This window comes from Cyprinodon variegatus, unplaced genomic scaffold, assembly GCF_000732505.1.
Source record: "Cyprinodon variegatus isolate N-32 unplaced genomic scaffold, C_variegatus-1.0 Scaffold344, whole genome shotgun sequence".
In the NCBI taxonomy this organism is placed as follows: Eukaryota; Metazoa; Chordata; class Actinopteri; order Cyprinodontiformes; family Cyprinodontidae; genus Cyprinodon; species Cyprinodon variegatus.
In genome coordinates this window covers 186898-200949 of record NW_015150797.1, presented here as the reverse complement: position 1 = coordinate 200949, position 14052 = coordinate 186898, and the positions used below count along the sequence as shown (strand labels likewise).

At 37.8% G+C, this 14052-nt stretch overlaps 1 protein-coding gene across 1 annotated transcript in view; it reads right to left on the bottom strand.

The window, feature by feature from the left end:
• LOC107091581 (metabotropic glutamate receptor 1-like) overlaps positions 1-14052 on the bottom strand; it is a 43351-nt gene that overhangs the window by 20863 nt on the left and 8436 nt on the right. The window contains exon 5 of the mRNA XM_015385583.1: positions 6230-6465. Coding sequence (XP_015241069.1) covers positions 6230-6465 — 236 coding nt within the window. The remainder of the gene's footprint in view (positions 1-6229; positions 6466-14052) is intronic.

The following is a 14052-nucleotide window of genomic DNA, read 5'->3' as shown; positions in this document are numbered from 1 at the left end:
GTGACCGTAATAATCGCAGCCCTGATAGCTGATCTTATTACTCACTTCACTCACCTGCTGAACCCACCCCGCTCACTAATTATCATTCATCTTATCCACCTGCTCCTTCTGCTTTATATATGGTTCAGCCCACCTATCGGGGCCAGATCATTGCATGGAGTTTTTCAGAGTTTGTGCTCTGAGTTTTGACTCAGATACCTTAGTTCAAGTTTTCATTCTTTGAGGCCAGCTGGTTTGAGAGGGTGTTTAGTGTTGTCTTGTTTTTCCTGATCATGTCCTGGCTCTTCTCAACTGAGTGCACCCTGTTCCTGTTTTGGCTCAGAGGATGGAGCTAGTTTAAAGTTCTGCAGTTCTCCTGGTACCATGTCTTGTCTCTGCCTCTCAACCACTGAGCCCGCCTGTCTCCATCTGAGCATGTCTGTCTTAGCTCACTGCTATACTCCTGGAACTCTGATCCTGCCTGAATGCTCTGTGGATTCCTAGAACCTTGGACTTCTGCCTGTTTCACAGAGGCTGCTGCATCGGGGGCACTCTGGGTGGCTCCGTGCAGCATCTCGTTGGCAGTCCATCTGCTGGATCCTGCCTCATCAGAGAGGACGACTGAGCTGTTAAACCAGGTAAGTGACTCATACGGATAATCAAATCCCGTAAGATTATCATGGTCACTTACCTGTGTTTTCCCTCAACCAGAGTGTCAGTGATGGGTGGCGCCCCGCCTCCCCCTGCAGTCCCCGCAGATTTGGAGATCTACAGCAGCCCGCTTCTGTTCAGTTCTGTGCTATTTTTGCTAATTGTTTTGAAACTTCCCATTGTCTGTCTTGCCTGAGTACTGGGTCCTATATTCTGGGTTGACATAACAGTGACTGCCTGACCTATACACAGCCACACAGCAAAAGGGCTTCACATCCCTATCTGCCAGAGTAGCAGTGCAGAGGTTGCCCATTTTCCCTCATTCTTTCAGGTAAAAATGTTTTTTTGTTTGTTTTTTTTTAATGGATATTAGGAACTGAAAGATTGATATTTCGGGCAGCCGAAAATCACGGTACAGCACCATTTTTTCCCTCATCTCTAGGTGAGACATGGTGAACCAGCTGACTGACAAGCAAAGGAGGGAATCAGAGCAATCAGAGAAGCAAACAGTGACAACTGGCAACTCTAGATGAGCTGCAGAGATCCGCAGCTAAGGTGGGGAACATTTCTTGACAGGATAAACAGTTGCTTTTGCACTTCACAAATCCACAGCGAAAGTCGTTGCTGAAAGAAAGCCATAAGAAGTGCCTTTCGTAGTTTAACATGTAGGGAGGCAGTGAACATTTGGTAGAAAGTGCTCTGTGAAAGTGAGGCCAGAATATATTCTATATGTGGAATGCGATTTTTGCTGCATATCACTGAATATCCTTCACCATAGTGAAACATAGGGGTGGCAGCGTCATGCAGTGGGGATGCTGGTCAGAATTAATGGAGGAATGAATGGAGCTTAATACAAGCCTGGAAGAAAACCGATCAGAAGCTGCAAGGAAACTCCCAGAGTAGCACAGGTTCTACCTTTCAGTAGCACAATGAAACATAGAGCCACGGCTACAAGGGAATGATTTAGGTCAAAGCACACTCATGTGTTCATATGGCCTATTAAAAGTCTAAACTTAGTCTAGTTCTGAATCTGTGGCAATATTTAAAAAACTAAATTCACAGCTACTCTGCATCCTGTATAACTGAGCTGTTCTCAGTGGAACTGAATCCAAAATCCCTTAAAAAAATATGAAAACTCAATATAATATGACACCCATTTTCAGAAGAAAAGTCCAAATAGAACTAGCTAACCACTGTAGTTTTTAAAAAGTTTTATTTATACTAGGGAAATATTTATGGGAACTTATTTTGACGCACCAATCCGATACCCGGATCTGATATCAGTGATTTGATATTGTATATCAGAAATCCATCTCAGTGCACTTTGGAACTCTTATGTTTTTATTTTTGCTGTTTAGTTAATAAATAATATAGTGTACATTTTCATATGTGTTCATTTGTTTTGCCTTTACTCACATGGCTAGATACATGGTTCATTCATTCAACAGCTGAATTGGATTGGTATCGGATATCAGCCAATACGCTGAGCCCAGGTATTGGACAGGATAATAAAAAAACAGATTGGTGCATCGCTACTAATTGTGCTGTTTAATATAAATGAGGTTAGACTGACAAAAATGTGTGATCTTGATGTTGCCTACAGTTGGAGCTATGAATTCAGCCAAAAGATTTTAGACAAAGGTTGAATCCCAAACTGCTCCCTAACCACTAACTCGCAATACACTGTAAAAACGACAACTCAAAATTGTTCACCTTACTAAGATTTTTGCATTCACTGACAATAAAATTGCCAGTTGGAACTTGAACTGTCTGTTGTGAGCCAGTTGAACTCACTTTCATAAGTTTGAGATGAAAAGTTAATCTTATTCTATAAATTAAGTTGAGTTTACTTTGACATTGTAGTTGACACCCAGTCCGAGCGAGGTCATCTTATCTGCGCATGCTCATTTCAAATTTGTCATGGCAACCAGCTGCTACAGGGTTTCCATGGATTTTCCCAGGAGCTCCCTTCTAAAGTTTGCATCAGCCATCTGGTCACTCTGCTGGCGGTAACTTTCCCTGAGGACTCGTCCAAGAGAAGACTAAGGCACTGGTTTCCTGTCATCTCTGGCAATATTGCATTATTTGTAAGGTTTTAACAGGAGTTGGAAAGTAAAAAAATATATGCTGAAACCTGATTTGCTTTAAGCATAAGATTACTTGTTTACATTGTGGAATTGTAAAACTGTTTTTGCCAAAGTGGTTCAAATAAAGATGCAAAATTTGACTGGTTTACTGTCAGGGCTGCTCAGTGGCACAGTGGGTAGCACTGCTGCTTTGTAGCAAGAAGGTTCTGGGTTCGATTCCTGGCCTGTGGGTCTTTCTCCATGGAGTTTGCATGTTCTCCCTGAGCATGTGTGGGTTCTCTCTGGGTACTCCAGCTTCCTCCCACAGTCCAAAAACATGACTGTTAGGTTGATTGGCTTCTCTAAATTGTCCTTAGGTGTGTACCCTGCCTCTCACCCATTGACTGCTGGAGTGACCCCACTCAGGACAAGTGTGTAGGAAAATGGAAGGATGGTTTACTGTCAGTGGATGATTTAATGGGGGGGATTCAAACTCAAAAATGTAAGTTATTACAAGGGATGGTAATCTGAATTTAAAATAACTTTTTACAGATAATCTGAACTTAAAATAATAAATTTTTAAAAACTTGCAAGTTCCAGTAACTTGAATTAAAAAAACTTAGTTGGCAGAACTTGAAAAACTTAGCTGACACAACTTAATAAGTGTAATTCTACAAAACTTAAAAAATTAAGTTGATGCCTTCAACTTAAAAATTCTGTGCAGTCGGTTGCTTTGAAATTTTGAGTTGAACTAACTATTTCGTTTTTACAGTGTGAAGTCACACTCATAGTGGTGAAAGGCACCTGGATTGTATTTGGGTGATGTGCAAACATCACCAGTCGAACGTTAAGTTCCTATGGCTACACAGTGATACCGCATGTGCATGGCTGTAGCTCTGTGCTGCACGTTAACATAATATCAAACATTTGCCATTTTCTTAAAAATAAATCTATCCAGTCAAATAAAACTAGTCCAAAGAGAACCTTCCATTTAGGAATTGATGACATTTTTTTTTTAACCAGCAGACTTTACATTTAAATGCAAATGTTTCCTCTGCCACAAGTTTTACTCCCTCTATAAGGACTGAAAGGTCCACTCGCCCTAACCAATGCATGTTTGTGACGGCCCTCAATGTGGCAAAACCCTTTGCGGGAAGGTGCAAACGGAGGAGTAGTGCTTAGGGTTAGTGTTTAGGGGCCAGTTTGGAATTCAGCCAGTCTCTGAGGTTAGACAAAGTTCCTCTCAAAGTAAATGTTATCAGTGTTTCACATCCTTCCTGTACGTGTATTCTTGTCACTGTAGGGTTACAGCAGAGGTCATTGGGGTGGGAGGTGCGGCCCACCCAGGATAGGTCACCAATCTATGGGACTAATATAAAATAATTTTCAACAAAGAAAGATTTCCTCCCCTGAAGGCGTTCCCTAGAGACTGACTGGACTGTAATTCACCTGGAACAAGAAAACAGTTAAAGACCTATAGCAGACATCAGATGGTTATTTATGGATCCATTCCCAGGGGAACATTTTATCAAGGAACAGTATGAACAACCCAAAACATGTTTTTTATTACTTACGTATCCAGCAAAGAGCCAAAGGCTCTTTTTGTATTGCTGAAAATAAAACTAATTATCTCTCTTCCAGAGCAAATAATAATATTAGAATATATATGAAGACATGAACTGGACTGATCTTTTTTAAATTGAGGTTTATGCATTTTTTAGATAAAAAGTTGAGTTATACTTTTTTTGCATCATTAAATTCCTTAAAATAAAAATGGGATGCTGTTGGAAGATCTTGCCCAGGGAACCATGCATGCATAAATACAACTGACTACAGTTTTTTAAAGAAAATTGTTCATATAACTCTTCTTACAGTTGGATTAGGATTTTTCTGCCAATAAATGTTTAATACTTTTTGGTTTTGGTATATAATTAGCTAAGCATTCCTTCAGCAAAACCTCTGAAAGACAGGTTCTCTTAGCTATATACAGCAGCAGGCGACTACATTTGTTTATAAGCATCTCTACCATTATGCTGTGCTGGTTGCAGCTTCTGTTGCATGGGGACATTTCAAAACAACTGCTGGGACAGCTGTCTTTGCAAACAAACACATAAACAGTAACTACAGTTAGGTAGCAGCTGGGTGAGCATCTGAAGGGAGCGACTGGTGATGACCTACTTTAGCAGCTCCTTGTCTTTGACGCTCGCTGCACTTGCTAAGCTGTGGGAGACTCAGTTATGATGCAGTGATGCTATGATGTCTGCATGCAAGCAGAGGACCTACTGCTGCATGTTGGAATTATTTAGCTGCATGACAGCAGGACTTTGTCTGCGTATGAAGAGAACTGCCTAGTTTCTGTGCTTACATGCAAATTCAGCAAGATTCAGCCAGTTATTGGGCTGTTTTATATGACTGCCTTAGCTTTACGGGAGGGTGTGAGAGCACAAACTAACCCAATTATCAGGCTCTCAGAATCCCAAAAACATCCCAATAGCTTCATATATAAGAGGTCCACTGAGATTAATTGGAAATGAAAGTTTTTAATAAAAGCATGACCATCCCTTCATGTGATTCAGCCTTAATGTCAGTAAACCTCTCTGTATATTTTTAAAGGTGAGGAGCGTTATGGTTCCATTCAGGAAAAAAAAAAAAAAAAATCACTCACCATCTTGGAGTTCTAAACCAAAATAAATCAATGAGGTAAAATAAACAGGAAATAAATACAGAAAAACAGCAAACAGGAACTCTTTTTCCACATTAAAAATAAGTACCATATGTTGTTTTTTTTTGTTTTTACAAAACATGATAACTCATGGAAGGAAAGGAAAACTTTCAGGTTAGTGCATGGGAGTAGAAAGAATAAAAAAACAGCAAATTCTGCAAAAAAAAAAAAAAAAAAAGAGAGAAAAATAAATTACTGTAGTGGTATTTAACCAAAAAGTGCAACATAAGCCAAAAGTAGAGCCAGATGTGTCAACTGAAAGGGAAAGTAGTGTTTTTCATGCATCAATTTATATTTACGTTTATCAATTACCTCCAAAAAATGTTATTTATATCAATTATAAGAATGGTTATGGATGTTTTTTGCTTTAATAAACCCTCATATCTTGTGGTTAAAAAACGTAAATATAGAAGCCGTGTAAAAACAAAACAATAATTAATGTAATTAAAAGAACTGTGTCATAAAAAAAACACGTGGAAACGTGCTTGTTGAGCATCGTTTCAAGAAAACAAGAACCAAAGCTAATGCATTAACAGTGTTCCTTTAATAATAAAAAAACACTTAATTTACCTAGATCATCATCATCTGTGGAGCCAAGTAACACACAAATAAACAGTATGAAAAAAATGGACTGACTAGTGGAGAACTTTACCCTTAGGCAGCCCAATTTATATTTAAAAAGTTTGCTCTATTTTATGGGGCCTTTTGGCTCCCTCCTTTGGGCATTAAACACATCTCAATATTACAAGAGAGACAAACTAATACTTAACCAGCAAATATGTAGAGGAATTGATAAGTTTGTGCATCTTACCTGAGCAGTTTTTTGCATAGTTCAGGTTCTCCTGTGGGTGTCCAGGAAGGCGACACTGAAAGCGGTGCTGCCAAAACTCTGGGAACCATGGATTGCGGGTGTTTGTGCTGAGCTTGAGCTTCAGGAAGTAACTGTCGAAGGAGGAGACCTCTTCAGAGTGCAGCTTCACAGTGATGCCACCAACGGCTTCATGCTCATACCCCTCCACCACCTCAATGCGGTCTGCCCAGCCGTCACTGCAGGAAACAACAAACTGAAATCAGATTCAGTTGTAGATCCACTTTTAATTCCTTCGCCCGTTTAAGGGTATTAAGGGTGTCAGATTAAAAGGCAGTGAATGCAAAGTTATAAAGAACCTTTTGGCTCTTTATTTGTAGATCACTATGAAAACCAAATTTAGATATGCACTGTTTTGTGTGTGTTTACTGAATCAACTCTTAGGAAGACAGACAATTTGAGCATAAAGGCATTAAAAATGGGAACGGTTCCAATAGAGGTGAAAGCTTTCAAATCAAAATATCCCCAGACATGAAATGAAGATTCATGAAATTTTAACAGGCGCAGTTTGCAAATAATAATCTTCTTTTTTTCTTTTTTCGTTTGCATAATTTCAATTCTAATTGCATTTTTTCTTTTATATTAGAAGAAGTACTGAAAATAAATATCTTGGAAAAGCAGTCTGTCCTTTTAGAATGCACTTTAAAAAAAAAAAAAAAGCCTTACTCATGTGCCCAAATAGTGCAGAGCTGCTGCATTAAAGCAGACCTGCATTTAACCACCAGCTATGTCTTCAGCTTTAACAAAGTGCGGCAAACCTCATTAACAGAAGCCAGTCATAAATTCATTTCATCAGAAATATTTTCCTTTGTTTTCACGACTTGGTTTTGCAGTTTCTGTACTTGCTGAAAAAAGACAAAAAAAGCCTCCAAGTCCACTGACACATCCATGAGTCCAGTGAGAATTCACAGCTTAGCGTAGCTGTGCCGTCTGCCCTCCAGAGAAACGCATTCCCACCCTGCTCGCACACTTTGAGTCTCGAGAAGACGACCAGCGTCTGCACTGGTTTAATCTCTATTGACTGTGTGTGTCACCTATTATAGCTACCAATTGGTCTGTCAGTTATTTAATTTCATTTTCTGCAAGAATAAAAAAACATCCGGTTTAAAGAAAAGATAAAATAAATTTTTTTTACAATAAAGATTTGAATAGCACCTAAAACCTCTCGATTTTGATTTGGTTTCTAATAAATATTAAGCATTTGGAAAGTGGAATGATGAACTGTGTTTTAAATACTTGTAGGATAGAATACAAAAGGAGAAAAAAGAAATTATGAAAGGTCTTTTGAAACAAATCTGGATATTTCAAATCTATTTTCATCATCAAGGAAAGTTTGAAAGCAATACAACAACAAACAATCTGAATATCGATTATGTGGGAACTATGGTTAAAGCAGGGGTCACCAACTTTTTTAAGGCTGAGGGCTACTTTATGGGTACTGAGTCATAGGACGGGCTACCAATAATGACCTATGAACTAGAGGAGTCAGCGTTCACCTGAACTTCATAGATAATAAACATATTTCTATTGTTTCTTTTCATTTTTAATTTGCTTTTAGATATTCTCATTATGAAATCCATATAAATCCTCAAATGAATGATGAACAGTTTAGTTTGTGCCTTCAAGTCGTTGCCCATAGGAAGACGTTACTGGATATAACCTAACCGAATATCTTCAGAACGGCTCCAAATGACACAAAACTCATATGGGTGAGTAGAACATGATGGAATAACGGAAAATCAAGGGACCAATGGAAAAAAAAAAAAAAAACAGCGTTCCCCTTTAAGTAAAAAGCCAACAGATCTATGAAATGCTGATTAAAGCAAGAACGTTGTAAACCAGCTGCAAACCGACATTGTTTGAGATCTTGTGAATAATAAGTTGGACCAAACTGCAGCTAAGAACTTGATAAGAACGTTGCTATGATTTAGCTTTAAAAGAGAAAACTTCAAAGAAACAAAGGACATGAAACATGGCCAGAGTAACAGGTAGTATCACTGCAGTGGAACGGACTATTAGGCACTACAACACAAGAATCCAGCAAAAAGTAATTACGGTAAGATTTTTTTTGCAATCTAATCCGATACAGATACCTGTGCTGTGCGTATCGGCAGACATCCGATACGATCTGATTCAAATATTGAATGAACCATAGATCCAGCCATGTAACTGAAGGCTTTAGCCTTGATATAAATATTGTTAGGTAGTGGGTAACAAATTAAAACAGATATAAATGTCCTTTATATAAGTGAATTACAAATAAGCACCAAAAAGAAAGAAATAACAGTTCCATGTAAAGTGCACTGGGTTATCCAATCACTAAAATCCGATCCAGCTAATTAGTCAATATCTGAATTTGTATCCTATCCAGATATTGGATCGCATGTCTAATTAGGATGTTCAGGAACATACACTGAGAGACAAGTGAGGAAAGACACTAAATACAGCTGAGTTAATCAGAAGCTAAAGTAAATCAGCTGAGGTGGGTGAAGCGCAGGAAGACTGAGAAAGAAGGAACTACAAACCTAAACACCTGTCCGAGTTTCCATTACTTTTCAAGTTGAAAAGTAATGGAAAGTCGGATTATACGCAAGAAAATTCAAAAAATTACACACAAAGAGAGCGAGAGAGCAGCAAGTGTTGATCCATTCTGTTATGTAGAACTAGATTGCAGCTTTTCTTAACTTCCGGATGTTTTTACTACCTGCAGAATTTCCTTTGCATGTATTTTGTGTATTAGCATAATTTATGTGTTTGCTGCAGGTTTTAGTAATTCATTGGAGAATTTCTCCTTTCCAGGGTTTTTTCTCTTTCATGTATTTTCTGTGCTTTTGTGTTAGTCTTATTTTTGAGTTTGCTGTAAATTCAGTCCGCATGAATAGAGCACAAAAATGATACGATGACAGTCCCAAACCCGGGGATAATCTAACAGAGCTCAAACAGAACAAAATACAAAAAGAAAAAGAAAAATAATGTGGAATTATTTAGGCAAAACCTTGTAGAACATAAAGTGTATGGGTTTCCTTAAGGATGATCGTCAGCATGTTGGCCTGCTGATTTAAACCTTGACGCCTGTAACATAAGTAAGTTCAGAGGTGATGTGAAAGTACAATTAATAATGGTGACCCCGACCATTTTAGGCTTTAATTTGACCGTGTCTTTTTGAAACAAAGGACATGCTTTGATCTTATCCACTGTAGCTTTAACTGTATGTTAAAAGCTGATCTGCTGAAATGTCTTCCCATGTCAATTCTTTTGTTGCCTCTCTAATTTTTTTTTTAATCCATGCACCCATCTTCCAATCAGCTTTAACCAGCTTTTCCGTCCTTGTTGAAGAAAAATATTTCCACAGCATGATTCTGCCACCACCTTCATTTTTACTGTATGGATAATATATTGAGGGTAGCAAACAAAGTAATGCATTGTGATGAAAGGGAATGCATAGGTTTAATGGTTCTTTATCCCAATCTGCTCTTTATGGATTGGTTTAGGTTTGTATTTTTAATGCAGGGCTTTTTCTTTTTTTCAGTTCTGGTCCAGCCGACTCGGTGTCTTCAGCTGTGTCTGCTAGTTACCTTTCCTAACTTTTCCTCATCTGGTTCTTTCTCAGCTGTACTACATTATTCTGATTAATTAAACCTAGTTCTGATGCGACTCTCCCTCCCCCCCCGGAACTTGAAATCCTGTCATCTCCCGCAGCTCATGACCAGAGTCTTCTTTGCACCAACTTATTGGCACCACATTAGATGACACTTAATCTTTTTTTTTTTTACATCCCATACATCTTCACCAATGGTCTACACTTCCAAAATATTTTGCCCAAATTTTGAGATTTATATAATTTTATGACATAACAAGTTCCCATTTACTCTTATTTTTTTTATTAAATAAACATTACATGATGATTATTCGTTTTTTTATGTATCATCTTTATCAAATATACATAATTGTCCGGTTTATGTATTTAGAATTAATAGTATACTTACTCAAACTGAACACAAATGATTTGGACAATAATTGAATTGTATAATAATCAGGTTCACCTTTATCAAATTCAAACAATAAACTTGATGTATTTGGAATAGATGGACTATTTAGTATTATTTTTTATACATAAACCTGTTGTTTATATATTTCAAATAAAATAAGCTATTTGATACAAATGTATATGCAAAATGTAAGGTTTATTTAAAAGGTTACTAATAACATATCTTTAAAAAAGTAAATGGGAATTTGTTATGTTATAAGATTACAAATTGTGGTAAAAAATATTTTGTACTCTTTATTAATAAAGTTTCTTCAACCAGTGTTCAGCACCCTTTTATATGTGATTCTGCTTGAACACACCAGAGTAAAATAATCAAGTCTTTAGCAGCAGTTTGTATATGTTGGCAGCATTTCTTCCATATTTAATTTCTGACCTCTGTCTCCTCAGACCTCCGATCGGTGGTGGGAGGCGGTTACACAGAACCAGATTCTGCTTGTCGTGTTTCACCTTAACCCCTAGAACCCTACGGACCCACCGGTGGGTCCAGCTGCTACGTGACCTCGTAATTTTACCAAACCCCCAGTATTGATGTAAAAAACATATTTGGCACAGTTTGGTGACATTTATGGATAAATGTGCCAAAATGGCCTCTCCGCCTAAGAAATTTCTCTCTAATACCATTCTAAAATAAATATGATTCATCTGATTGAGTCCAAATTTGGTATATTTTTACACAACATTTAGATTTAAAAGTCTGTACTACTTTTTTGTGCTATAAATAATATTTTGGTAGTGTTTTGCAATGTTTATTTCAAAGAAAATTTTGGCGAGGTTCAAAAAATGCAAAATATTTTGTATTTTGTCCCTAATATTTCAGGCAGGGTCAAAGCTACAATGGTGCTGACACCAGAAAACCATTCTATGACATCTTACCTTTACAGAGGTACCAAAAGTTTCTTCTTAAATCTAATAGCTTTGAGGCTATAAGTTATTTACTTTTGTGTGTTTTTGTCAGGCAGAAATTTATTTATACCCCCTTAGGGTGTAAGAGGTTAAAGAGACCTTTCCTTTTCTACTTCAGTTGAATAGATTACTGCAAAGTAACTCAATGCATTCAGCTGGATTATCTCTAACTATAGAAAAAAAAAGTATGCATAAGAAACAAATATTTAAAGTATTTTTTTATAGTTAGGATTGAATGGGATTGTATTTAACAGGCTTACTTTTTATACATGTCTATATATGAATCAAGGTGTCTAGTCCTATCTAGTCAGAGAACCTTCTTCCAAACGTTTATCTGCCTTTGTTTGAGACAAATTATGTTTTTTTTTTAAACTGCTTTCTCAAGGATTTTTTTTTACATCTTTTCTTGTCACTCTTTTATAAGTGGAGATTTGTGGAGTTCCAGACTAATAGATGTCCAGTTGATCGATTCTCCTTTAATGTGGGTTTCTACAGGTATGACCTTCTAGGATGATTTTTCTGATTGATACTCATCTTCCCAGCCCTATTAGACTCACAGTCATGCTTTGAAAGCTTGGTAGTTAAGGCTACCTCTTCTTATTTTTGTGGATGATGGATTGAGCAGTGATCTGTAAGCAAAATTGGTTTATAACCTACTGTACAACATCTCCTTAATCATCTCCCTGACCTGCCTGCTGTATTCCTTAGTCTCTATAATACTGCTTTGTTAGCCAATATTCTCTAAAAACTCTCTGAGGCCTTAAAGAACAGCAGTGAGTGCACTTAAATTAAAATGACACACAAGAGGACCGGTAACAGAATGAAGCGATAAAAATACACGCCACACTTTATATATTTATGAATAATCTTTAAAATCATGTATAATTTTTTTCCCCCACTTTAGAACTTGAATAAATAAAAGTTAATTCCTGGAGTATGATAAAATAAAATAAAAAAGTAAATAGTTTTACACACAGGAAATGTGCAGTAATCTTTTCAATGCAACATCAGTCTTAAATCTAGGTCCTACCTGACACTTACTCATTGAACAAATTGGTGTCTGTCCACAGGACAGAAATATCCCACCTCAAAGCCACATTTGGGTTGTAAGAAATTGAAGCCAGCAGCATGTTTGGCTGGGCCAATGCTTCAAGAATGAGCTGACAAAGGCTGTGCAGTATGACTGTCTCAACAGTACCTGGCCATCTGCTTCTCAGCATCACGCCACCCCCAAGCCAACGCTCCAAGTGCCAAAACCCTCCAGCTCTGACGTCGGCTCACACAGGCACCTTCTTTATAGTGCATCCATTTTTTACATTGTGTAGCTTCAAATCACAAAACTGAAACTGATCAAGTAAAGATTAGAAACCACAGAGAGAAGAAAAAAACGTGACTTTTTTCAATCATTTTCAAGTGGAGCATCACTTCAGAGTTGATTAAAATAGTTATTTGTTGTTTGGAAAGTGTAAGAACATCTCAGTCAGCCTCCACATAACAGAACAGAGGATTGGATGATGACCAGAACCTCCAGGCTTTTAAGGCGCCCCTGTATGTGTTCACTCACTGCATTGCTCTAAAAAACCTTTTCTTTTTTAGAAGTCTCCTTGACCCAGAAAACTTAAAGCCCCATACACACACACGCTGCTTTTCTGCTCTCTTCTCATCAGTTCAGCAGCTAAGCATGAAGAATGAGAGAAAGCAACCATTTAATTTCATTCTATTTGATCATTTGAGTTGCAGGAAGATCGAGGTGACACTTTAATGCATGAATGGGAGAAACACACAACCGGCGAAACATCTATAATTCATAAAAGAGATTTAACTTTAATCATAGCCTCATTTTAGCTGCTCCTAACTGGACCAGAGATGAACTAAGCTTCCACAATAAGATCTTTCCTGCCATACTAGCTTTGATGTTCCTTATTGCACATTCTTAATATAATGCTGGAGGTGCTGTCCCATATTAGCCCATCCTGCCTGTGATCTGACAGCGAGCGGGAAAACCGGCTGAGTGGATGCATTATTCATCAGTGAGCCTGACTCAAAGCATCTTCTGCTTTCAGAGGAACTCTTCAGCAAAATTGGGAGCATTTCACTTTCATGTAAACTTTTGTGTAACTGATTTGTCTCGAGGACACCTACCGCAGACGTCAACGTGTAGAAAATAAAATAACTCTTTCAGTTAAGAATTAATCATGTTATTTACAGTTAGATTACCTATGAACCTGTGATAAAATAGAAGCAAGGCTAAAAGTAACTCTAGATTGGTTAAAGGTATAGTTGAGGATGTTCTTTTTCCGGGTGGATCATCAAAATAAGTGGTCCTCCTAACAGTCAATCATTCTGGTGATATTTTTATGTAAGGCCATTAGGGGTGGAACGGTTGACAAAATCCACGGTTCAGTTCGGTTCACGGTTTCGCGGTCATGGTTTTCGGTTCGGTATGTTTATTGTTACACCGAAAAATAAAAAAATTAATAAAAATTATAAAAATGAATGAATTTTTTTTTTAATGAAATTAATGAAAAAATCCCCAAAAATGAATGAATTGTAATTATTTTTAATGATTCGCGGAAACCCTGGATCATTTCCGCATGTTTTGCTGCTTTGAATTTAATCATCTGGCGCATGCTCTCTACGATCTCCAAGGAACTCAGAGCGGAGCGGACGGGAGCCACAGTGGAGGCCGTAGGCTTTGCTTTGAGCAGCCGGTCTGGAGCGCAGCGGGGCGGAGCGGGGTGCTGACGTAGTATGTGGGATTTTGGGGTTAGCCTGACATGTTGGTCATGTTGCTGTTAGCATAAACAAAACGTGT